The sequence below is a fragment of the Lacerta agilis genome, chromosome 11 (genome assembly GCF_009819535.1).
Source record: "Lacerta agilis isolate rLacAgi1 chromosome 11, rLacAgi1.pri, whole genome shotgun sequence".
NCBI lineage: Eukaryota > Metazoa > Chordata > Lepidosauria > Squamata > Lacertidae > Lacerta > Lacerta agilis.
The window spans coordinates 26,482,485-26,509,101 of record NC_046322.1 but is presented as its reverse complement, the minus strand read 5'-3'; the positions used below and the strand labels follow the sequence as shown (position 1 = coordinate 26,509,101).

The following is a 26,617-nucleotide window of genomic DNA, read 5'->3' as shown; positions in this document are numbered from 1 at the left end:
CTGTAGTCGCCACTTACATTGAACCTTTTAGTAGATAAAATGCTCTATGGTCTTAACTTTTGTACCTTCGCTTATCTAATCCTGTAATGAGATAGTGGGGCCAGTTCCTAAAAAGCAAACTGGACTTGATATCTCACACGTTGCATCTAGTTTGGTCCTTAGGGAGCAAATATGGAGCTGCATTAAAGGGCAAGAAATTATAAGTTGTTCAGTTACTGCATATAATTTAGCATGGGGAGAGGGGTACTCTCTTGAGTTTTCTTTCCAGATGTCTTTAGCCAACCCTGCTGCAGTCCTTACTATTTCTGCTTTAATAATACGAGACGGAATCTGAGAACCAGAAACTAATTCAGGGCCAGATACAAAACAGAACTGAGCTCCTACACCTTCATGATTTATTGAAGATCACTTAAAAACCATTTAGATCTATTCCTATAGATTAACATACTAGGAAACACAAAATTGCTCTATCTTGCTCTTCCTCTCAAACGACCCCAGGGTTGCAAACACTAAAATGATAAAGGAGTACAATTAAAATGAAAACCCATTTAAAAATATACAATGAAACAAACAATTAAATGGCGATTAAAAGTACAGAAATGCCTGGAACTGTAGAGCTGGAAGGGACCATGAGGATAATTTAGTCCAACCCTCTGCAATGCAGAAATTTTTCACCCAACGTTGTAGCATGCATAAAAGGATCAGCTTCATGGATTGGGGAAAGGCATGGGCAAAAGATGTCTTCAAAAGATGTCTCAAGCAGATGACCGATAGACAAAAGTTGTGTAGAAGAAGGAACTCTGTTGAAATTCCTTCTTCCACACAACTTCTAAAGGTGTAGGAGGCCCTTCCTCTTTTTGCGTTTGGCCACCTCCCAACCTGTGCATCTGTGATCATGGAGAGAGCTGGAGCTGATGGGTGCCCCCGTCCCTTTGTTAGCTATTTTATTTTTATCTGCATCTAGGACAATACTCCACATGGCATATGCATTTACAAGTGATTTGTGAACCAGAGCTGTCGCAACAGACACAATCAAACCAAGAAAAGCTGAGCTGGCTTTCCTTAACTTTCCACAAACTTCCTGCTCCATTGGCAGAGGTTTCACTGTACACCAATTATACTGTATTCTTGCCTTACAATAATGTTATTTTGTTCTAGTTTCCCTTCGATATTTGAGGAGCGATGGGAAGTTAAATGCTGTGATCTTCAGCAACGTGCCACTTGCTGATGGGAAGCGCCGCTCAGTCCTCCTCAGGCTAAGCGGCCTGCAACGTGGTTCCAGCAAAGCGGAATTGTACGTGGACTGTGTGCAGATGGATTCTATTCAAGATCTGCCTAAAGCTTTTTCAGGACTGTCACAAAGCTCAGAGGCAGTGGAGTTACGAACACTGCAGAAAAAAGCACAGGTGAGCAGCTGTAGAGGAGTGATGGAATCTTCGTGCAGAAGCTCCTCTCATGTCAGGGTCTTTGCTGATTGGGTGGAGACACATGCACTTCATTTGTCAGGCCCAGGATGGAGAGGGAGCAAGGGAGATTCATGAGTTCATCAGTCAAGTTCTTCCCCTCAGTCCTTTTGGAGAGAGATTCATGAGTATAACCTTCCCTTGCAACCAGGGCCGTCTTAAAGGGATCGGCCGCTGTGGCGCGATGATCCCTCGGTGCCCCCGGCATGCCGCCTCTCCGCCCGCCTCCCTCCTGCGCTGGCCGCCCCTCAGGAGGGGGGTGGGCGAGTGGGGGATGAGGGGTGTGGCGCTGGAGTGGCGCGGGGCTTTGCGCGCCCTTCCCAGCGCTCCAGCTGGGGCTCTGGAGGGCGGCCGGCTTGCAGCTTGCCTGCCGGCGCGCGAGCGTCCGCCTGCCCACCGGTTGGGGGCGGGTTGGGGAGGGGGCGCCCGGTATGCCGGCAGGCTCACGGGGACACCCCTGGTGGGCCCGGCGCCTTGGCACGCCGTGCCACCCAGCCCCTATGACGAGACGGCTCTGCTTGCAACTGAAGAGTTCGGTGGCACTACCAGAGAGCTTCTTATATATATGAAAGGAGACCAATTAGGGTTGCTAACGCGGGTGGCGCTGTGGTCTAAACCACCGAATCTCTTGGGCTTGCCGATCGGAAGGTCAGTGGTTCAAATCCCTGCAAAGGAGTGAGCCCCCATTGCTCTGTCCCAGCTCCTGCCAACCTAGCAATTCGAAAGCACACCAGTGCAAGTAGATAAATAGGTACCGCTGCGTTGGGAAGGTAAATGGCATTTCCGTGTGCTCTGGTTTCCGTCACGGTGTCCTGTTGTGCCAGAAGCGGTTTAGTCATGCTCGCCACAGGACCCGGAAAGCTGTCTGTGGACAAACACCAGCTCCCTCGGCCTGAAAGCGAGATGAGCTCCGCAACCCCATAGTCGCCTTTGACTGGACTTAACCGTCCAGGGGTCCTTTACCTTTACCTACCTTTTTTTTTTACTAGAGAACTTCTTACATATATGAAAGGAGACGAATTAGGGTTGCTAACTTTTATTTTCAACAACTCTGGCATCTCAAACTGAGTCTGTCTGTGTAATTTTATGAGGAAAACCAACTTCTCTTTTAGTTAATTGACTTAAAGTTACACTAACATATAGGCATGTGCAGTATTCCTTTTGCCTCTGGGACAAAGCAACTTTAATTTATTTTTGATAAAAATCAGTGACTCCCATGAAAGAAAGTGAACTCTCCTTCCTTTTTAAGCAGAGGTTGGATGGCCACCTGCCATGTATAATCTAGTTGAGATTCCTGCACTGCGGGGGTTGGACTAGATGACCCTTGGGGTCCCTTTCAACTCTACAGTTCTATGATTCTATGTGCAAAGTACCCCATTCTGCTTAAAAAAAAAGATGTAATGGATAAGAAAGCGGCCGGGGGGGGGGGGAATACCGGTGGCACATGGAATTTTTTTTCTGGTTTGACACTTAATATACCCTGCCTTTGATCAAATGATCATCATTGTAATTGAAGAATGCACATAGAGACATTCCCCCAAACCGGCGCAACCCAGCAGCCCATCATTCTCTTGCTGATGGATGGGATCACAATGTTCATGTGTGCATTCCTTTAGCTCTGCAGTCCCAAGAGGAGCCAAGTGTTCCTTCTGGCAGGAAGTGAAGAATCAATTTCCTTGCAGTTGCTTATTTTATGGCTGATGGGTGGTGCAAGGTTGGTCACCTCCTTGCTTTGATGTTATTCCTGAGATGCAGGAATAACCTTCTAGTGTCTCAAGGTCCTGATGGCAGAGGCCAAAGCTCTATAGCCCCATTCTATCCTGACAACAGGCAAGCCAGATGAAATTCTGCCTTGGACAATAATCTGGCTGGCCTGTACATTTTAAGGCAGCCTTCTTTAACCTTGGGCCTCCAGATATTGGATTACAAGTCCCCTGACCATTGGGCTAAGCTAGTTGATGGGAGTTCTAATCCATCAACACTTGGAGACACAAGGTCAAAGAACTCTGCCCTAAGGGCAGTTACCTAATCTCTGCTTGGTAAAGATACCAATGATACAAGGCACATTTAAGTTTGGTCATAACCAAAATGCATATCCTCCAGGTTCTTGGGAAGCAACTTTTCCTAGGACTGTTACAGCAAGAACATTTTCATTCATACAACATATAGATGTACCTATTACTGGCTTCTGTGTTAGTAGCATAGCATTTGTATGTCATCCCCTAACAAAAAGTTCTTGCAGCTGCCTGTTGTGTTTTGTGAAGGTCATGAAAGGCATTTGAACTGTTGTGAGCTTTCTAAAGGAAAAACTAGTCATGCCCCCAAATCTCTTTTGTCATTGCAGGACACTTTGGAGGAACTGAAGCTAGTTGTAAAAGGGTCATTGTCCCAAGTAGCTGGTCTCCAGGACTGTTTTCTTCCACAGATTGAGCCAGCAGTTCAATATCCAGGTAGTTTTTATATTACAAAATAAATGTACTTGGCCATATGTAATATTGTATTAAGAGCATAACTGGGTTTCCTAGTGACTATTTTTATCCTAGCTGTACTGCAAGAGAAAGCAAAGATATACCATCCTTCCAAGAAAGTCTCCTGTAACTAAGCAGTAGAGTTGCCACGTCTTGCCCTCAACACCAGATGTTGTACTTTAATTCTCCAATTGACATATGAGAAAAAGGCAAGGAATTGCAACTACAGTACACATGGCAGATAGCCACCCAACCTCTGCTTAAAAAGGAAGGAAAGTCCATCTTTCATGGAAGTCTGTTCAAGTGTTGAGCAGTTCTTACTGTCAGACAGTTCTTCTTGATGTTTAGTCGGAATCTCCTTTCTTGTAACTTGAATCCATTGGTTCGGGTCCTAGCCTCCAGACCAGGCAAAAACAAGCTCACTCCATCTGCCTTGTGACAGCTCTTGAGACATTTGAAGATGGCTATCGTATCTCATCTCAGTCTCCTCTGTACCAGGCCAAACATAAACAGCGCCTTCGACTTGTTGTTCCTTAGGCAACTGCCTTAGGAAATATATTAAATCCAAACCAGAAACATTAAACAAACAGCAAAACACAAACCCGCATGGATAGTCAGTAGAGTTTCACCCAAGTTTTGGGAGGCGGAAATTTCTCAGAAGAGTTTTCTGAGGAAAACCTGTTATTGGAATTTCACTTACCTCCATTTTATGAATAGTTTTAGGAGGCTATTTTTGCTCAGTCCTATAACCCCGGCAAGGTGTTCATCTTTTTCAAAAGTTTTGAAACTCAGCATGAACTCCCCACCTGCATTTAAGCATTTTTTGCTGCTTTTATTTTATTTTTTTAAAGGGGGAAATCAATGCAAAAAGAGCTGGAAAACTGCAAACAAGGATGTTGGGGGAGTTGGGTTTGTGACATTGCATCCACCAGCCAGTCAGGCCTGTGCAAAGATAGACCTTTGACAGCACTGAATCATAGTTGGAAGAGACCACAAAGGCCATCCAGTCCAACCCCCTGCCAAGCAGGAAACACCATCAAAGCATTCCTGACAGATGGCTTTTCAAGCCTCCGCTTAAAGACCTCCACTGCTTCCCCTTGAGTTTAATCTTGGACAGGTCTGCATACAACGTGGCAAATGCCACTTCATAGCAGCTCGATCTCTCAGTGTCTATCTGTCGGCTGGCTTTCCTTTCCCTGTCCTCCTTTTCTGAGGACTGACAGCATAGCAGCAGGGGCTTATAATAATCACCACTGGATAAGGATGGGAAGTGACTTGAAGGAGGGCACCAGTGCCTTTTGTCTCTATGCCAACAAGGTATGAAGTCATGCAAAGAAGCAACTCACCCTTCTTTCAGGGTAGATGCGTATGTTCTTAGAAAAGCATTGACTTGGCTCACATTGTTCTATGGGCATGTTTTCTAGTCTTTTCCTAGTAAACCTGTTCAGCAGATATCAAAGTAGTGGCCAAAACCAATTTAAACTAGATTGCTTTAGCATATGTTGCGGAGAAAAGAATCATATCATCAGTGCATGGGCATTTTTGTGTTTTGTGTATTAGCTGAAATGAAGTCATCGGTGGTTGATCTTGGGAGAGCTGATGTGTCTTGGATTTTAATGCACAGAATTCTGTAGCAGCTGCCTTCTGTTTAGGAGAGCTCTGCACTTTAAGATTGCTGCATGAAACACTGATGCCACACAGGGGCCTCATGTGCATGTGCTCATGTGTGTATGATGCCCACTCTTTACATGCTTGCTGTGAGGAATGTCAGTACAACACCGGTGTTTCTTTCAACAACTTTAATTGTGTGCACGAGGAGGGGGGAGGATGACATGTCAGTATTCCCACCATTGCCATCTTTTGATAGTTCCCTCCATGCATGTATTCATTTGTTTATTTGGGTATTTCTATGCTGCCTTTCAGGGCCACACAGTCCTCTCAAGGCGGGCCACATTTTATTATACAGAGTGTCATTGATGAGTGGCATTGTCATTGGTGGATGGCGACATCATTTCCAGTTTTGCTGCCATCTGCATGTGCAAGGATGGTGTTGGTAATGCTTGATCTATGAATGGCTTGCTAACACATTTAAGCGATCACTTGATTCTCTAGGGGTTGAGCTGGCCCTTAAGCTGCAATGCAGTCCTTGAACTACTAGACCAAGGCTGCTTGGGAGTAAGCCTCCGTCGGTCGAATAGTGGGACTTATTTTTAAGTAAGCATGCATAAGATAGGGCTGCATAACTAATAATAAACTAGCTGGAAATAAGTCTGATTGAAACTAGTGGAATCTCAGAGTAAACATGCGTAGAGACAGATGGTAAGTTTGCTGAGGTCCAAATTCTAAGCAATTGTGAACTTGTATGAAGCACTTTGGAGGTTAGATAAGTGTCAATACTGTTGGATTTCTGAACTTCTGCATTACACTTTTTCATAACTTTCATTTTATTATAGGTGTCTCTACAAGTGACTTTAACAGGCAGTTATTAGGTCACATGATGCAAATGAACCAAATACTGGGTGATGTGAAAGATCTTCTCCGACAACAGGTATAAGACGCATGTTTATATAACACTTATTTTGCTACCACTAGCTAAATGGGTATCTTATTATTTCTGCCGAAGTTTCACCCACTATTATTATTATTATTATTAATTCAATTTATATACCAGCCTTTATCCAAAGATCCCAGGGCAGTGTACAACACTAAAAACACACTACAAGTGAGACTTCTGGGCAAACTTCTTTCCTTTACATTAAGAAATAGGTAATGAAATAGTCCACTGCAATTTAAGAGAGAGACTTGGTTGTTTTTGGATGTGTATGGCATAGTTCCTTCCTGAATCATACCACTGGCCTCTGTGGATTAAATTCTAAGAAAGAACGTGGCTGAGAGCATGAAGGATATGCTTAACTTTATAAAGTTATTTATGAATGGTGATGGCCTGAGCTTGCACACTTTTCCAGACTTGGGAAAATCATGAAGACTCCTGGAGCTGATTTAGTGATATGTAAAGGCAATTAAATGAGGCAAGGCTGAGCTCAGGCATGTGTCTACAGTTCACTCCAAAAACATTTAAAGCCCAAATTAAAGTTTAAGCCTTGCATTATTATTTTTGTTTGAAGGCCGATGGGATTTTTGAGCTGTGGTGAACACTATCTACTCTAAGTGGTTCTGCTGAAGATAGCGGGAGGTTAAAATATGAAATCGTAACTGTTTACATGGAGATGACTTGTCATAAGGTCCAGTATGGACAATTATGCCAAAAAACAGTACCAAGTAACTGTGTTGAAAAATTAGGCAGTATTATTGGTTAGGTTGTATAACGTGCATTGTCTGGTTTTTCTATAAAACAGTAGTCATAGTGGCAATTCAAGAAAAACAAGCCTGATGAATGTATTTATTTTATATACTTCAAAGGTTAAAGAAACATCATTTTTGAGGAACACAATAGCTGAATGTCAGGCATGTGGTAAGCACTTTTGTATTTCCTGATTTAAGATATGATGGTATAAACCAAATCATCAAACCGAAAAAGCAATATTTGTTGTCCTTAGCCACACCAATTGTGAACACTTCCTTTGAAGTAAGGTCTACTGAATTTCATAGGACTTCCAAGTAGATAGGGGGAAATTCAACATCATGCCTAGGTGTTTGTTCTGTCAGGATGAGCATTTTGGCTCTCCTAACCCCCTCCCCACTTTTCCAGAGGTTCTCCTTATTCCCCCCCCCCCCGAGCTAAAATCATGGTATCATGGGGGGAAAGCCTTGTTGAGCAAGTGGAAGTCCTTGTGCAGAGCTTCTGCTGGTGGGACTCAATAGTTGAGTTTTTAACTGACTGATTGGCAGATTAAAACAATATACCATCCCTTTCTATGCATGCTTACTCAAAAATAGTTGCCACAGTAGCACTCCTCCATTGTCTCCCGAGACAGACAGATTTGTCAACCAACCATTCAGTGAGGCTTACCCCCAGGTAAGCGTGCATAGAACTGGAGCTTAAATGACTGAAAGTAAAGAGATGCTTGAACAGATTGCCTGAACACCAAACAGAAAACAACCCAGTTCTAGGTAGTTTTGTTTTCTGCATATCTCAACAAAGAACATACCTGTCAGCACAAACAACAAATAGTATTTCGGCACCTTTGAACATTAAAATTTATTACGGCATAAGATTTCATGGAATTTATTCCACAGGAATGGAATAATGCCATAGTAAATTTGTTAGTCTTTCATACTTTTTTTTGGTTGTGGGGGTTGCTGCAAAACTATCAGCCCATTGCTCTGAAACAGAAAACAAGAGAAGTCATGAAGACAACCTTGAAATGCCTTGTCCCATGCAGAATTCAGAGCCACACCTTTCAGATTCCCTACACAGTTATTACTTACATGTAAAAAACTGTACCTTGATTTTTTTGAGACAAACACACATGTATACCCCCGCCTCTGGACAGGCAGTGGGAGGCTGAGTGGTGGGCAGGGCTGGCATCAAAAGTCAGTATTGCTGAGTGTCTGATGGGGCCAGCACCACAGATGGTGTGACCCCCAGATCCCTATAGCCCTTTTCCTTATTCACTTGCTATTGCTGCTTGCTTATCTGGCCTCTCTAAGCTTAAGAGCAGTGGCAAGAGCAAAGAGGATTGGCGACTTTCCACTTAGTTTGCAGTCTCCTTCTGGTCAGATTGCACTTGGAGGGAGATGGGCACTGGTGACACACTCACTGCGCACAGCCTGTACCAAGGTCTTCACCGAATCTGGAACCAACAATGGTAGCTGGTTGTGGTGGTTACTGTACTGTGTGCAAGAAGCAAAATAGATACATGTTGTGTTCTTCACACAATTATCTCGGAAGATACCCCGACCCAACAAGAGGATTGATCCACTGCCATGCGTGGTGCAAATGTTCAACATTTACCTCAGGATTTACTGATTAGCAGCTGATTACTAAAAAATAAATAAATTGCTCTACCTCCAATCACAGGTTTGGGAGCTGGAAATTTTCCCACACCATCCCCACCGCCCCCTAAGCCCAAATGTGAAGCCAACACTTGTTTCCGAGGGGTACGATGCATGGACACGGCAGATGGATTTCAGTGTGGGCCTTGTCCTGAAGGCTTCACTGGAAATGGAGTTATATGCACAGATGTTGATGAGGTAAAATGTTTAAAAGCACCCATGCACAGCCCAGTGAGAAAGGAGAGGTTCAGCCTATGAATTCTGGAGCTAGAGAAATCCAAGATGTCTCATCAATTGGTGACCAAGGGTAAATAAATTCCTGCTGCTCAGAGTGAGTCCCCCTTCTCCTGGTATTACATTAGAAAACGAGTGAGCAAGCTGTGGTGCAGGGACCACATGCAGCCCTCAGTGTGGTTTAACATGGCCTGGGGGGCTATCTGGCTCATGTCCCTTTCCTTCTCCATTCTATCTCCATTGCAAGAGTAAGAGAGAGACAAGGGTGCGGGGACAGGAGAAAAAGATGGTAAAGAAGTAAGGAGAAAGGTAAAGGAAATACACCATGTTTACTAAAGCCATGACTGCTCTTACTATAAATTACTACTATATTATTATAACCCCTACCCACTGCTAGTTCTGCCCCTTGCCCATTTCTTCTGAGGTTACATTAACCCTCTAGAGAAAAAAGCTTGCCTACTCCCAGTGTAAGAAGTATTTGTTAGAACATAGGCTTCCAGCAAATGTCCAAATGGACTCTTAACTTTGCTGGCTGAAACCTATATAATTAGTACTTTTAATCACTTTGATGGTTTGCCTTTTAGTGCCGGTATAATCCATGCTTCCCAGGGGTGAAATGTGTGAACACAGCTCCAGGTTTCAGATGTGAGGCCTGCCCACCAGGATACAGTGGGCAAATCATTCAAGGAGTGGGAATCTACTCTGCCAAAAATAACAAACAGGTGTGTGATCTCACTGCAATCCATCAAATGCTAGTAAAAGTCTAGCTCTGTATCTGTTTATGGGTGCACTGCACAGCTGAATGTATTTCTCTTAAAGATCTTAACAGATGTCTGTAAGAAATGTCTGCACTGCTTCTGAATGTATGGCAAAATAATGCTGGCCTAACTAAAGGCAGTATTAATAGGTTTGTTCATGGACAGAGATAAGGCATTTCTGGAAAAAGATTCCCATGAATTGCGCTGGAAATTTTTCAGTTTGCATTAGAAAACTTGCCATAGAGCAGGACCTACTTTAACACACTTATTTTACTTGAAACTGCCAAACATGCCTAATATTGTCTTTGCAACTGGCATCCGTTCATTGTTGTTATCGAACTTCTAAAATGGAATGTTTTCCATTACACCAGCTCAGCAGCTTCAGCTACTCTGAAATGATCAAAGGACCTTTTGCTGTGCTTTGTAGACTATTTCACAATTGGCATTAACACCATATTTAACCCCCCCAATAAATTTTAACAGATTTATGCTAGTTATTTTATACTTTAATAACTGACTCACTGTACCTAACTTGTTTTTGTTTTTATTGTGTTAGATCTGCTTGGACGTAGATGAATGTCAGAACAATGGAAATGGTGGCTGTGTTCCCAATTCCCAGTGTGTGAACACTGTGGTAAGCACATGGTTATGTCAAATTGTCATTCTGTATGTTTGAGGAGCTGTCCCAAAACAAGGAGACAGTTCACGCAAACCACCGTCAAGTGATTATAAACTCAGTGGCACAACATTCACTTGAAGGCCAACCAGATAACGATTGTGTGAAGCCAGCAGATAGTTTCGTAGTCCCATTCTGGTCCCCTTCCACTTAAAGCCATTATCCACTGTGTTCCTCTTCTGCCATCTGTGAAAAAGAGAATTCCATCCATGTGGTTGCAACAAGAAAGACATATTATACTAACCAGATGCATTAACAAGAAAAACAGTTTCCCTGTGCAAACCAAGGGGAGACATAGGAAACTGCCTTATATGAGCTCAGATTCTTTATCCATCCAGCCTGATATTGGTTATTCTGGCAGTTAGCAGTTCCTCAGCATTTTCAGCACCTGCTACTGGGTCTTTTTCCCTGGGAGATTGACCCCAGCACCTTCCAGGGGCAAACAATGTGCTCTGCCACATGTCTTTCAAGTGTCCAAGGATGTACCTTGGTGGGTGTAATACTAGGTCTGAGTTTACCTTTTTTGCATAAAGTTCTCAGTAAGAGATTTAAAATATCTGTGCAGACTTTAATGAAGTGCCTTTTGGAACCTCAAGAAACTCAAAGTGGGCCAAGGGTATTACATGGTCCCTCCCCCCTGCCCCAGTGTAAATTTCTCCTTCTCTTCTTAACAACAGGTTTATTCATTTATTCATTAAGTATTTATAATCCACACATTTATAAAAAATATATCAAGGCAGTATACAGCATATTGGAATAGACTCCCCGTGCTTGGCTTCCAAAATTAAACAAATCAGTGACACTACTGTTGTGAGAAAGTTTTCTTGTCTTGAAGCAACAAACAGAAAGACACTTTAATCAATTAATTGTTTAGATCCATCAATTTACATTTTGCGGAAGGATTAAAAAGTTACCTTCAATTAATTAGGCAGCAAATCTTTTAAAATATGCATTATTTTTTAATACTTTCTTTTAAAAGGAGGTCTATTAAAAAACTACATTTTTTTTAAAAAAAAAGGAAAATAAAGAAGTGTAATGTGTTAAAGCAGACATTCTCTCTCTCTCAGAGGAAAGAATGCCTCTTTTTAAATTGTTCCTCCTACAATATATGCACGGACCATTCACAAACAGTGCCTGACTGGCTTATATGCTTGTTTGCTTTCATCAAAGGGCTCGTTCCGCTGTGGGACATGCAAACCAGGTTTTACTGGAGACCAGGTCAGGGGATGCAGGCCTGAAAGGAGCTGCAGGAATCAAGCTCTGAACCCTTGCAGTATCCATGCACAGTGTGCTGAAGTGCGGCAAGGAGACATCTCATGTATTGTAAGTTGATGATCTCACAGATTTGTTTTCATTTGATCCCAGAGCAGCAAATCCTATTTTGACATTCTTCAGTAAAACCGTGTTCTGTAATTAATTCATTCATTTTTTAAAAAATGTATTGTGCTATCCTTTGGGGGGTGAGCCATATTTATCTCTCTCTCTCTCTATGTATATATATGCAATTAATTTGACAATACGCTCTAAGCAGGACATCTTACTTAATTACATACTAATTATTTACATTTTTAGTAGTACGTAATTACACTGCCCTGCTTAAGAGCATATTGTGGGTCTTCTAATTCCCTATCCGACAGCGCTTGTGTATGTTTGTAGAATGACTTCCTCAGCTTGGCTTTATTTTGTAACACTTTTGCTCACAGTGTGGTATTGGCTGGGCTGGCGATGGCTTTGTGTGCGGAAAAGATATCGATATTGATGGCTATCCCGATGAAGAACTTTTATGCTCGGCTGAGAGTTGCAGAAAGGTATGATCTAAGAGGGCAGGCACCTTCTCTCATGTCTGCTTCATTTTAAATTAGAGCTCTATTTAGGGAAGTGCACAGGAGGGTGAGAAACGGAGCAAACATGAGTCAGCAACATATTGCCTATGGACACACATGGTCTTCCCTGACACCCGCACTCTTTCGCTTATGAAATTAGGCTTGGAGAAATTAACTCTTCCCTCCCCAGCTGCTCTCTCCAGGATGGTCACTTGTTAGCTAGGTTTTTCAAAAAGCAAAAACACTTCTTCAAGCTTTAAATGCTGGTGGGGAGGGGTTAAATGAATGTGCATGCACGTGTATGGCTTCATCATGTTCATGATGCCCATAATAGTTTTGGCAGTTTGCAAATATGCCCACAGCTTGCAACCCATGATCAAAAGCATGGGTTCTAGATCACCACCCTGTTTCCCCCCATAGGACAATTGCAAGGTGGTTCCAAACTCTGGACAAGAAGATGCTGATGGAGATGGAATAGGAGATGCCTGTGATGATGATGCCGATGGGGATGGCATTCCTAATGAACAGGTACTGGTTATAGATGTTGTTTATCTGTGTAATTTACATCCCTCCCACACTCAAGCAGCAGGATTGTGAGCATCAGCCTTCATATCAAGCACCTGCACTGCCTCTAGTGCCATCAATGGCCTTTTGCCATTTATTTAGATCAAACAGGTCTATCTGTACGCAAGACTTGGATTAGACATAGACAATGGTAGCAGATATTGGTGGGGGAGCATTTCAGTCTCCCAGGACCTTGTAGAGTTGCCAGGCATCATCATCAACAACAAAGTTTCAAAAGGAGATTCCCTGTGTGAACTCACTGAGCTGAATTCACCTGCAAATTCATCACTTGCAAAAGCAAAGTCAGCAGAGAGCAATGATGAGTGTTCCTGCCCCAGAGAGACTGTAGCCCAGAGCACTTTGCCTTTCTCTGTTTCAGGACAACTGTGTACTGGCTTCTAACGTTAACCAGAGAAACAGCGACCAAGATATCTTTGGTGATGCTTGTGACAATTGCCGTATGGTCTTAAACAATGACCAGCGAGACACAGACGGAGATGGCAAAGGAGATGCCTGTGATGATGACATGGATGGAGATGGTGAGTACATCTTCGCCTATTAGGTACCCTCTCTGTTCTGCGCTTGAAACTGGCACAGAAGGCAACTAGCATCAAAGCTTGCATTTTCAACATTGACTTTTTAAGCAGCTGTAGCCCATTCTCAGGCCCCACTTACTCAACACAGCTGCATCTGAAGGCAAGGAGGCAGCAACGGCATCCTGAGGTCCCTTAGTCACAAATGACAATTAACAAAGCCCTCTTCGGCTCCTAGCCTATTTATTGTCATTGTGACGATTGTGATCTTTGTGGTGAGTTCATCTTTTCTTTCTATATGTGGAGAATGAGCTTTTATTGACCACAGCCGATTGACCTCCAACCACTGCAACCAAATATCTGTACTATACTGTTTACTAGGTTTGGCTATAGCCTGTAACTATATAACCCAGTAGCTGTGGTATTTTAGATGTGGCACAAAAGCAGCCAGACACACTTGTATCATTAAATAAAAGTAGCAAGATATCATTTGTCTGTTGATTATTTTTTTTAAAAAAAACTATACATGTAAAGTGAGGTAAACAATAACAATAACTGCTTACTGTTTAAGACTGGCTTACATTTTCTGTTGTAAAGTTACTGTATCTTTAACTGACAGTTACAGAAGTTTATGTAAGGCTGGCTGGAAAAGAGACGTACCTAGCAGTATTGAATCTATATGGCAATTACTCTGTCAATCCCACCGCCAGGTACTGTGGGCTTCACCTGGTTTTCTTCAAGCCAGGCTTGCAGGCAGTTCTCATTCTGATCAGCTTCAGAAGCTTCTTGCTGAATTCTCCCCACTGTTCAATGCTCTTATATGGCCTCATGGCCAATCTTTGGCTTAAGCCAAAGATTCAGCTCTTTGGGGGCAAATTATACTACCAAGCTTTTCTTTCGCCTCAATAACCTCTTTTCCATCCTGCTTCAGCTCCAGAGTCTAGACTTCAGCCTTCTCCCTCAGCTAGTCTCATCCTAAGTCATCTTCTTCATTCTTGTCTTCCTCTTCTTCATCTCTTTGGCTCTTCTTTTTCTCTCTCAACAGTAGTAGAATAGGCCAATTTATCTTCCAGCCACCCTGTCCTTCAACACATCAGATTTGAGCGGCATATAAATCTCCCCCTCATCAGGCCATTTTTGCCATTCAATGATTTACCAAGAATTTCTACCTAGCTGGCCACTCAGAACTGCAATTTTACAACCCTCTCCTTAAGAATCTAGTCCACCCCACCACTTCTTATGCAAGTAAAGAACAGCCAACTGTCAGTCACCAACAGATATCTAGGACATCAAATTTAACCCTTTACATGACTCCATATACATAGACATTGTATCTAAACCTAACCCTGTTCTAGTAAAAAAAAAATATTCATTTTTTTTGACTTCTCCACAATCCTCATTATGACTGTTGTTTTGTACCCTTCCTCTTTTCCAAAGAGCTCAGAATTATATGTGGGACTATCCCTTTTCATCCTCAGGCAAGACCTTTGAGGCAGATTAGGCAGAGATCCCAACAAGCCCAAGATTTCCCAGTGAAACTAATGGCCAAGTAGCAATTTGCAACAAGGTCTTCCTTGGCCCACATCTCATCTGCTATCCATTATGCCATGCTGACTCTTTGTTTCTGGCCTTATAAGTTGCTAGAGCGATGCAAAGCCAACATTGTTTTTGTGTCATCGTTTCATTCAGGTATTAAGAACGTTTTGGACAACTGTCAGAGGGTCCCCAATCGGGAACAGAAAGATAGAGATAATGATGGTGTGGGTGATGCTTGTGACAGCTGCCCAGATATTAGCAACCCAAATCAGGTGAGCAACAGCAGGGAAAAAAGCCATAGGCCAGAGTAGGCAACCTGTGACTCTCCAAATAATTTTAGACTATAATTCCCATCCTTGGCTATTGGCCATGTTGACTGGGGCGAATTGGAGTTGGGGTCCAACAACATTTGCATGGCACCAATATGGGGAATCAAAGTATTTGGTTCTTAGTGGAAGCAATAATGGGAATGTCAATTTAAGATTATGAAAATTTCAAGTGTAGTGTTCCAGTTCCACTGTGGCAATAAATATTTAGAACGAAAGAAAAGTACAGCTCTGTTAAACTTTAGTGTGAACTATGATAACTACGGAGTGCTGTAGTTACTGTTTTCCTGCATGACACAAGTCTTGGTCTGACATTTAATCAATCCATGCATAAAGGTGTCCAGAAAACCCAAAAGGTTTGCTACCTCAGCCTGACTGGTAGCAGGTGTCTAAGACTCTCAGGAAGTGGCTTTTCCCCGGTTCTGTACTTGACAGCCATTATTTGAAGGTGTCAGATTGAACATGGGACTTCCTCCTTTCAAAACATATTCTCCATTCCTGAGCCCTCATTTGTGCAAATCACTGAGATAAAGCCCAATGCCAATAAATGTTCTCACTGAATAAATAGCCATAGGGATTAAATGTCAATCTTCTTTAATTGCAGAAGCAAGCAAACAAACAAACAAACTGAAAAGGATTTTATGCAGGGGGATCTCTCTAAGGATAAATAATATGTGCCTATAGAATACAGAATTGCATGCACAGCTGGGATCCAATCCATCTTTCCACCTTTTCAGATATTAATCCCCTGCTAATACAGATTATTGAAAGATGTGTGTTGAATTTTAAAGACTTTCAGCAATGTAATTTTATATTTTCCCCTCTCTGCAATTTAGTAATTTAATCTTGTTATATTTCTGTTTACAGTCAGATATTGATAATGATCTGGTAGGAGATTCCTGTGACACCAATCAAGACAGGTAGGGTAAATCTTAATCAGAATCGAATTCATCCATGTTATGGTGCTGCTGGGAGGTATTTAACTAACCTGCCCCATCACTGAAAAGATTTGTGCTTGTGTAATGGGACATGCCTGCACCCTCTCCCAATCTGCTCCTGATGTAGGGGGCATGTGGCAGGGGGAAAACATTCCTTTGTACAAGCAGATATCCTTGAGATGATGAAACGTTAACTCTGTTGGATTCCATCCCCTAATTTCACCGAAGTTGCACCTATGTCTCTACCAAGGTAAAAGTTTAGCTTAAATTATTTTCAATACACTGTACTCATTTGGAACCAATGCAGATCTACGATCTATTTCCACAAACCATCTCTTTTCATATATGTTGAGAGCACCCTCACAGGCTGAGGCGAATAGCGATTAAACCTTCTCATAAGCAGCTCATCTCCCCAAGTTACTATTTGCCCAGCTATGGAAAAGAGGTATGGGGATGTCCTTTGAGAAAATATCATAGGAGAAAGAGTTAACCACACCCCAGCACTGCAAGGCCCACCCCCTAGCTATTCCTTTTTAAAATTAATAACATTATTTAAAGTAGAAGAGCAATAACAACTGTATGATGGTGTATAGAAAATAGGTTTTCATATGCCAAAAGTGCCATTTGGGCTTTACTTCATGCAAGTAAAATAAGCAAATATTGTCAGAAGGGTTGAAATCGTTTGCTGGATCCCTCCATTCTCAGTAATACATCAAGGATGGTAGTCATTATAAACCCTAACTGTGGGAATGACTTCCGTTATGGCTAAAGACCTCAATTCAGGCTGCAGAGTGTTTACCATTGTTAGCACAGGAATAAACATCAGTGTTTCCCTTCATGTCTAGTTCCAGCTTGTAGTAACCTCAGATATATTCTGCTTAGAGAAGATTCCAAGAAGTTCCCTGAGATCCCGTGAATATCTCCAATTGTTTCCTCAAATAAGGTGGTTTTGTCTCCTAGTACTAACTGTCACAACGTACCTTCATTTGAGGCCTTCCGGTGTAACAATGGATACAGGAAAACAAGCAAGCATTCCTTGTCAGTAGTACAAGAAGTAGTAGCCAACATTCCTATTACACATCTCAGTTGTGTTCGACTTTCCGTGACCCCATGAACCAGAGCATGCCTTGGAAACTCTCACTTTCTTCTCAAATCTTCTCCTTTTTTATGTCCATGGAGTTTTCTTGGCAAAATACTGGAGTGGTTTGCCAGCTCCTTCTCCATCCTATTACTTAGAAAGATAGAAATAGGAACTAACACGGGGTGTTTTTGCTTCCCCCCCTCCTGCTTTACTCCCAGCGATGGGGATGGACACCAAGACAGCACCGACAACTGTCCCACAGTCATTAACAGCTCCCAGCTAGACACCGATAAGGATGGGCTGGGGGATGAGTGTGATGACGACGACGACAATGATGGAATTCCAGACCTTGTTCCTCCAGGCCCAGATAATTGCCGGCTTGTTCCTAATCCAGGACAAGAAGATGACAACAGTATGGCAGACATTTCTTATTCTTTCTCTTTTTACCTCGGTTTTTTTTTTTTTACATGCACAACATATGGTGACGGTATGGTGCCTTCTAATCATCAAAGGAAACTGATGGTTTCCTTTGATTACAAGGAACCTATATTTTCCAGAACTGAGCTTTGCTTTGACCTTGAATAAGTGTCAACCAAGGGATTGGTTCTTCTGGATAGAATCCAGAAGGGACCTACAACTAATTAGAAACACCAGATTTCCCCCTTGGTATCCACGCTTGAAAACAGAGCATTTTAGTGATAGTTATGTGACCAGACTCTTGCCAGCTCCCTTAAGAAATGCCTTTATTGAGCTTTATTGGCTGGAACAATAAACTTAAATTGAATGAGAATTGAATATAATTGATGATTAAAAGGCGCAAGGGCCATTTTATCCATAGTAGGAGCAGAAAGTTTTCCCCTTGTGCAGACAGTCCTGTGTATCTCAGCTTCTTTTGCAGAGCCGAGGTCTGTTTGTCAGACCAGACTCTGCCTCAAGTGTGAACAATTTCATGCAGGTTACAAAAGGCCATGAGAGGGCAGTGGTGGTAAGGTTTGGTATGAAGCGCATTAAGTCAAGGCTACATGCTCTTAGTGAAGCCCAGTAAAATTAAGGTGTTAAGACCAAATGACACTTGTAATTGTATAAATTGCACCCGTTTATTTTTGAGTGATTCATTCAGAATAACCAAAGTTCCGTGATTTTATCCACAAACATGATTAGAACCCACATTTTATACTTAAAGTGTAACCCACAGGGAACACTTCTGGTCTGAAGTACCAGGGCAGTGATTCACCAGCTGCCACACCTTTGCTTTGTTCATTTCATAGCAAGGCAGCTGCTTCTTCTCACCTATTTTCACCAGGTCGTGTCCCAACGGCTGCCCTACCTGCTTTATAGTAGTTAATGAAACCTGAAATGGATTCAGTTCATAATCTGGCTTCAACCAGAGTCTCCTAAAGTGATGTGCAACTCTGTTTAATTCAGTCCTCAGGATTGCTTACACATTGCTCAAATGTTTCTCTTTGGTTTTATCTCTTGGTACCTGGCCATTACTAGGGTTGCTCCACCCCTCCTCCCTTTCACTATTAGAGGCAATCAGAAATTGGGCCTGATGCAATTCCTGCATAAGTATCCCCCCCCCCGTTAACTGCTGCTGAAACAGCTGTTTTGTGAAAACAGCTTTCAAATCACATCCTTTGGGTGTTGTGTTCATGTGTCCAGGTGATGGAGTTGGTGATATCTGTGAATCAGATTTTGATCAAGACACAGTGATAGATAGGATTGACGTTTGTCCCGAGAATGCAGAGATCACCCTGACAGATTTCAGGGCTTATCAGACTGTCGTCCTGGATCCAGAAGGGGATGCTCAGATTGACCCTAACTGGGTGGTTCTGAACCAGGTAAAATGTTTTTTTTTTTTTTTAATATCTAAAAGCATCCAGGAATGATAGGCAGGAAAAAGCAACCAAGACTTCTCTCGAAACATGGAAGAATAAGAGTTTTAATGTTGAAATGTGGTGGGGGTTTTTTGCGGGGGGTACTTATTGGAGGAAAACAATCTGGATATTTTTGGCAAAGAACATAAATGTGCTGGACTCACAAGGTGACACATGGATGAGCATTGATAATGAAAGTGGTCTTTATCCATCATCTTGGGCATGACTTAATAAAACATCCTTAGACTAGCTTCATGAATTATATTATGTTTTATAGGGCATGGAGATTGTGCAGACCATGAATAGTGATCCTGGACTTGCTGTAGGTATGTGAATATTTTTTTCTTTTGTAGACACCCACATGGCTGCTCACAAGCAGAAATGGATTAAAACTATTTATTCAAAAGATGCCGATAGTGATCCCCAATGTGCAGCCTTCATCTAGCTTCAGGATGCATGCAAAGTGCTTTTCCACTGTACACAAACAGGCTTAAGGGATACTCGGCTCTGAGAGCATCAGTGTCTTGTTAGGCAGGGAGATGGAGAAGATTGCTGCAGAGTTAGATTTCTCACCTGAAAACTGGTCTATAGCCTAGTGCTAGAAGCCTTAAATCCCAGATAGAAAATCTCCAGCATCTTTGGTTAAAGCAGGGGTTGGGCACTTTAGGCCTGGGGTCTGGAGCAATTGATTGGACCTTTGGCATCTAAAGGAAGAATAAGTATCGAGTTTTACACTTATAATTGGTTTGGACTTGATGTGTATTCCTGTACATTTGAACAGGTTACACAGCTTTCAACGGAGTTGATTTTGAAGGCACTTTCTTTGTCAACACGGCAACGGATGATGACTATGCCGGCTTCATTTTTGGTTACCAAGACAGCTCCAGCTTTTATGTGGTGATGTGGAAACAGACTGAGCAGACCTATTGGCAGGCAACTCCGTTTAGAGCTGTTGCAGAACCTGGGATTCAGCTGAAGGTACAGGCTTGAGCCAAAATGACCCAAATCTCATTAATGCTGTCATCTAGTGTTGTGCTAAGATGGAACTGGCAGGGCATTTGTATGATGTGGTTTCTAACCTTCGTTTATTTGGATGCGTGCGCCTGGTTCCATTACAGAATGGGAAAAGAATTAAAACTTCTGGTTTTTCTCATAATACTCGGAGAAATGTTATTGTTATTAAAGGAGATTTCTGATTTTTGACTTGTCTTTGTACTTGTGTTCTGTGTAGGCTGTTAAATCAAAAACTGGGCCTGGAGAACACCTCAGGAATTCACTTTGGCACACTGGGGACACTAATGATCAAGTCAGACTGCTTTGGAAAGACCCTCGAAATGTAGGCTGGAAGGATAAAGTTTCCTATCGCTGGTTCTTGCAGCACAGACCTCAAGTTGGGTATATTAGGTAAGGTGATGGGCAAAGCAGGATACAATGCAATTCTAAGTGAACATCTATTGAGGTAAAAATTCAATACTGTCGTACCTTGGTTTTCGAACAGCTTAGTTCTCAAACGTTTTGGCTCCCAAACACCGCAAACCCGGATGTGTAGTTCTGGTTGCGAACTATTTTTGGAAGCCAAACATCCGACAGGGCTTCCAATTGGCTGCAGGAGCTTCCTGCAGCCAATCAGAAGCTGCACTTTGGTTTCCGGATGTTTTGGAAGTCGAACGGACTTCCAGAATGGATTTCATTCGACTTCTAAGGTATGACTGTATGTGAAAGCAAAAAACAAACTTCTGTTTCACAATACACACTACCATACGTTTGTGTATAAATGTAGCTCTAATGATGGTAATGGGTTGGATTTTTATTTTATTTTATTGGTTTCCAGTTTTTGCTGAATAGTCTGTTGCAACTATTAAATATTGTATGTAGAATATGCTATCCACCCCAAGCCTTCATTCCGGATATACACCTAAAGTTCTGCTTACTTTGCTTTAAGCAACAGTGCCCTTCTGCTGCCTGAAATATGTAAATGTGAATTATGCTCACAGACAAGGAGACGAGTTGTAAAAGATCTGGCATGTTGTCTTCCTGCTTGTCTGAAATTATTACCAGGCAAGACTCTCAGCAAGCTCATTTCCCCATCAAACTAAGGCTGAGTTCACACATATTGGTAACCACAACATTTGGCTTTTCACCCCAATCACGGTGCTTTTCACTAGGAACTTACTAACACACCCAGCTGCAACTCTTCCATGTCTGTTTCACGATATCATAACAGGAATCAGCTCCAGGTTCCTATCTTTTTTTAAAAGAAAGATGTTTCCATATTTTGACAATTTATATGCTTAGTTATTTTCACCTCTAAGCAGTGTTCAAGTAACTCTACAGTAAAGATAAAAACCAGTAAAACTACAAAATGAGAATTCATAGGTGTGTGTGTGTGTGTGTGTGTGTGTGTGTGTGTGTAACAATACTCACCAGTACAAAGTACCTTTTGCCTTTTTCTGCCCATGGCAGCCATTTTGTGCTGCCACTCACAGCACTTTTATCTATCTATATCTATCTGTATATGAGTACCAGCACCTCACTTTAAAAAAGAAAAGAAAACAACCCACTGTGTGTAGAGAATCAGGATACATCTATATTTATTTGTTCCACTTTCAAAGGGCAAGGTTCTATGAAGGTTCTGAACTGGTGGCGGATTCTGGAGTAACCATAGACACTACCATGCGTGGAGGAAGGCTTGGTGTTTTCTGCTTCTCTCAGGAAAACATTATTTGGTCCAATCTGAAGTATCGCTGCAATGGTAACATTTTCCCCACATCCTCCTCCTGCCTAATCAAATGAGCAGCTGTAAAGAGGAAAGCTGTTTTAGGGAGGTTGCATAGATAAGGCATTGCATATGCTTTCCAAATCTGCAATGTGACTTAGCAGGTCTCTGGGCTGCTCAGATGTGAGTACAGCTTCTGTTGTGTTAAATGTCAGTTGCTTGCAGAAGACCCTTTGGAGATCTAAAAAGTGTGCAATTAATCATCATGTTAAAAACACCAGAAATCTTTGCACAATACTGAGCATTTTGGAAATATTGAAATAAGAATCTGGGGGGGGACGGGACATCGTCGAGAAGTGACAGGTGCATCCATTGACTCACATTATTTCCTTTAGGTAGCCATATTCCCACTGTTACTTGGGCCACAAAATAGGGAACAATTGATAAATGGAGAAGCCCTCAGGTGTAGGCTTTGCTGTTCAGATCTTAGCCATAGAAACTGTTCAGCTGATTACTAATAAAAGTGTACAGCCATGGACAGTTGCAATCTTAATATGCAGTCTTACTTGGCAGGAAGGCCATTGAATTCAGTGGGATGTAAATCCTTCCTTACTTCTGTGACTTCTTGCATGAGACAAGTCCAGCTTTAAGCAGAGAGACATGTAGACTTGAGCAGTTCTGCTTGCCTTGGCAAGTGTGATGCCACCCTCTGGCACTTAATAACTTTGAAATCGCAGAGGTCGGGTAAGATTTTGTCCTGGCACTTTGCATGCGAAGGTGCCTGGGAGTTGCTTGGCAGATGCACAGCCAAGGTGCCTGGAAGTCTTGGCCATGCAGAACCATACTGGCAAAAAGCTACAAGCTTGTCCTGTTCAGGGACAGGGAAGGTGGGTGAGTGAGGTAAGGATGAACACTGCTGCCTGAAGGCACCCAGGACACTTTTGAGCAGTGGTACCTAACTGGTCACACTCCCAATTCCTTTAGGAAAGGCTGGGGGCACTTGCCCCCAAAAATGAGGCATGGAGGATCGCTGAAGTTTGCACATTTTCCTGCTTAGGACTGGACTTGTGTCATGTTAGAAGCTGAACCATTTTGACCCCTGCAGATGCAACATGGGTAATAATAACCTAGGAGTTCACAATACTGGCCTTATGGAGTGCTTTCCCCCCTGTACAGACCACACTCATATTTAATTAATCCATCTGTAAAATAGAACTTCTAAAAAAAAAAAAGTTACAGCTGTGTGTAATAAGCAGGCACCAGCTCTTAACCTGAACCTCGAAAATAAAATGCTCATGAGTTTCATACCAAGAGTAAAGACTAATCTTGTGTGTCTTCTGTTTCTTGTTTTTAGATACTATCCCAGAGGACTTCCAAGAATTTCAGGCTCAGCAATATGGAGTTGGAGATATTTAAGAATACAAGCTGCTTTGGCAAACAATAAAGCAATGTATATTAAATTCTTATATGGCTTTTTTTGGTGCAAGAGCATACTACGCTTGTCATTATTGGTGTAAAGATAGCACACCATAGATAGAATAGGGTGGGAGGTCATTTAGGGTTGAATTTCTTTTTTAAAGTTAAAACATTTAGGGTACAGCTGATTGGTTTGTTCCTGTAAATCAGGGGTGGGGAATCTTCTTTATCAGACGGGGCCACATTCCCTCATGGGATGTCTTCTGGGGACCATATGCCAGACGCAAAAGTGGATGGAGCAACACATGCGCATGCGCTTCTTCCTTCTGCACAGTAGGGCAGCCTTCCAGCCACAGCAGTTCCAACAAGCATCCACCTACTGTCATCTCTCTCCATCCAGGTAGGCCGGAGGCATTGTAGCAGTTCAGGGACACAATCCAGCCAGGCAGAAGCACAGAGCGGGGCTGGTGTGAGGTGTGGCTTTGTGAGAGGTCATGTGGTCTTGTGAAAGTCTTGAACAAATAGGGAAGCCCGGGGGTCTGCATTTCCCACTCCTGTTGTAAATAAACAGAAATAAATAGGCTAATTACATGTCACACAAAAATGTGTGCTGAAAGCTTTCTCATTGCCTTCTTTATAACAAACAAAAAAGCTGCTTATAAAGCAGAAGTACAGTGGTACCTTGGGTTACAGACGCTTCAGGTTACAGACTCCACTAACCCAGAAATAGTACCTCGGGTTAAGAACTTTGCTTCAGGATGAGAACAGAAATTGTGCGGCAGCAGCAGGAGGCCCCATTAGCTAAAGTGGTACCTCAGGTTAAGAACAGTTTCAGGTTAAGAACGGACCTCCAGAACGAATTAAGTTTTTAACCCGAGATACCACTGTATAGAACAGAGTATAGTATAGTATAAGTATAGAACTTAACCCATTTTTCCCACTCCAAATTTACTCTCATGGTTTTCTTCCTCCTCCTTCCCCTCAACAGCATCTTAGTGCATAATTGCAGTTGAGCTGGGGGCAGGGAATCATTGAAAGCAAGGGGGGAAAGGAGGTAGGAAGGGGTTAACCACCTCTTCCCTGCCCTCTCCCAGTTCTCCATTCCAAATTTCCCTATGCTGGAGTAGCTTCTCATTTAAAACAACAACAACATGGAGTCAAGGCTGTGTACGTAACAGCTAAGCCCTATTTTGGTGTTCTGTCCAAACAGGAAATGTAAGCATGTGCAGGGGCTTTTCGGGGGCCTGCAGATCAGTCCTACCCTCAACATTCCCCACATGCACCAGCCCCCACTTACCAAGGCCAGCTTCTAAGTGCATTTCACTGAATGTGCTTAGGGGCCTTTATAGGATCAGAAACCCTGATAAGGCAAGGTCCCCAACTGCATGGATTATGCAGGGGCTGTTATATGTGGCAATGGTGGGTGTGGAGCTCTCATGCACTCTTGAAGCATTCCCTGCTCATGTTTTACATTACATAATGCCTGAACAGGCCTGTGCTATTTACCCCCATGTCTTTCTCTGCAGAGACCTCAGTGCTGCCTTATCCACACAAGCAACCAGAAGCCGGGGTCCATACCCCCTGCTTGCAGGGCTAACTCTACTAGTAGACAGGAATTAAGTGGCTGCTTCAGGTATCTGATGATGGCTTTCATGAAAAGGGCAGTCAGTTGCTATTTTAGTTTATGGTTTTTGGATTATTTTTTCCTGCTAGGGAGGGAGGGAGGGAGGGAGGGAGGGAGAGAGAGAGAGAGAGAGAGAGAGAGAGAGAGAGAGAGAGAGAGAGAGAGAGAGAGAGAGGAAGGAAGGAAGGAAGGAAGGAAGGAAGGAATTTGTGGTATTTTCATCCTCAGGCTCCAAAATTATTGAACTGACCTCGGGTACTGTGTTCCTTTGTCCATGGAGTTTTCTTGGCAGGGATACTGGAGTGGCTTGCCAGTTCCTACTCCAGGTGGATCACGTTTGGTCCAAACTCTCCACTATGACTTGTCCATCTTGACCTGTCCATAGCTTCCCTGAGTAATTCAAGCCCCTTCGCCACGACAAGGCAGTGATCCAGGCGTGCCTGGCGTGCTCTGGTCCATGGGGTCACGAAGAGTCGGACACGACTGAACGACTGAACAAACAACAACTGTGTTCCTTGGGACGTGGGTGGTGCTGTGGGTTAAACCACAGAGCCTAGGGCTTGCCGATCAGAAGGTCAAATCCCCGCGATGGGGTGAGCTCCCGTTGTTCGATCCCTGCTCCTGCCAACCTAGCCGTTCGAAAGCACACAGTGCAAGTAGATAAATAGGTACCGCTCCGGCGGGAAGGTAAAGAGCGTTTCTGTGTGCTGCTCTGGTTCACCAGAAGCGGCTTAGTCATGCTGGCCACACGACCCAGAAGCTGTATGCCAGCTCCCTTGGCCAGTAAAGCGAGATAAGCGCTGCAACCCCAGAGTCGTCTGCGACTGGACCTATTGGTCAGGGGTCCCTTTACTTTTACCTTTACTGTGTTCCTTATCTTGGAGGTGGCGGGTGAGAAGCACCATGTGCTGCTCTGTCTCACAGCAAATTGTCTTAGGTTTGCCCCGGATACTGGATAAAGTAGCTGTACATACAAACTGCTGCTCTGATCACAATTCCCCAGCCAGATTCAACAGCTAGGGCTGCAGACCTTTAAAGAAACCAGAATCCCACCTGCGTCAGCTGTTTGGGAGGAGGAGCAAGTTGGAGCAAAATTGTTGGCTGATGCAGTTCCGATGTGCCACTTAACGTACTTGAGGTTTTTGCCCTATTGGGTGAGCAACGTATCAGGCAAGCAATTCTGCTAGTAATTGGGTTTGTCTTGTGGCTGCTGCCTAAACCCCATTACCTTTTACCTAGACCTTGCTTCCATGCTGAGAGTCATCTGGCCCCCATTGGCTTCAAAGGCATGAACTGTATAGCCAACATTATTTTCACATGAAGTCAGCCAGCTTGCTGAGTGCTGAAACAGCTGCTAAGTGCAGACTTTTGATAACCATGTACTGCGGGAGGAAAGGTCTAAGACCCACAAGGGTATCTGTGCAGGATGTTTTACATATGCCCTGGACAGCTACAAGCTTTGCATAGCAGCTTGAAAAGATATTTACTTGTTCGACTTCCACTTCTCAACATGCAGCGTAGTGGAGTCTTTTACTGCTCAAATAGCCATGGGCAGATGCTCCCATTTGGCTGTGGAAGTGTCTGATTGCAGGGGGGAAATTGACTTGTGAAACTTAGTGCTATCCTAC

The 26,617-nt window shown here is 43.0% G+C and overlaps 1 protein-coding gene across 1 annotated transcript in view; it reads left to right on the top strand.

Annotated features, from left to right (window-relative positions):
- THBS4 (thrombospondin 4) overlaps positions 1 to 23,415 on the top strand; it is a 36,919-nt gene extending 13,504 nt beyond the window's left edge. The window contains exons 3-22 of the mRNA XM_033164187.1: positions 1,159 to 1,406; positions 3,808 to 3,913; positions 6,385 to 6,479; positions 7,352 to 7,403; positions 8,913 to 9,085; positions 9,706 to 9,843; positions 10,436 to 10,513; positions 11,726 to 11,878; positions 12,259 to 12,363; positions 12,799 to 12,906; positions 13,322 to 13,481; positions 15,165 to 15,283; positions 16,205 to 16,257; positions 17,575 to 17,768; positions 19,019 to 19,197; positions 19,511 to 19,559; positions 20,015 to 20,211; positions 20,465 to 20,637; positions 21,846 to 21,985; positions 23,304 to 23,415. Of these exons, the coding sequence (XP_033020078.1) occupies positions 1,159 to 1,406; positions 3,808 to 3,913; positions 6,385 to 6,479; positions 7,352 to 7,403; positions 8,913 to 9,085; positions 9,706 to 9,843; positions 10,436 to 10,513; positions 11,726 to 11,878; positions 12,259 to 12,363; positions 12,799 to 12,906; positions 13,322 to 13,481; positions 15,165 to 15,283; positions 16,205 to 16,257; positions 17,575 to 17,768; positions 19,019 to 19,197; positions 19,511 to 19,559; positions 20,015 to 20,211; positions 20,465 to 20,637; positions 21,846 to 21,985; positions 23,304 to 23,365 (2,582 nt within the window). The 3' untranslated portion in view covers positions 23,366 to 23,415. The remainder of the gene's footprint in view (positions 1 to 1,158; positions 1,407 to 3,807; positions 3,914 to 6,384; positions 6,480 to 7,351; positions 7,404 to 8,912; positions 9,086 to 9,705; positions 9,844 to 10,435; positions 10,514 to 11,725; positions 11,879 to 12,258; positions 12,364 to 12,798; positions 12,907 to 13,321; positions 13,482 to 15,164; positions 15,284 to 16,204; positions 16,258 to 17,574; positions 17,769 to 19,018; positions 19,198 to 19,510; positions 19,560 to 20,014; positions 20,212 to 20,464; positions 20,638 to 21,845; positions 21,986 to 23,303) is intronic.
- The last annotated feature ends 3,202 nt before the right edge of the window (positions 23,416 to 26,617 follow it).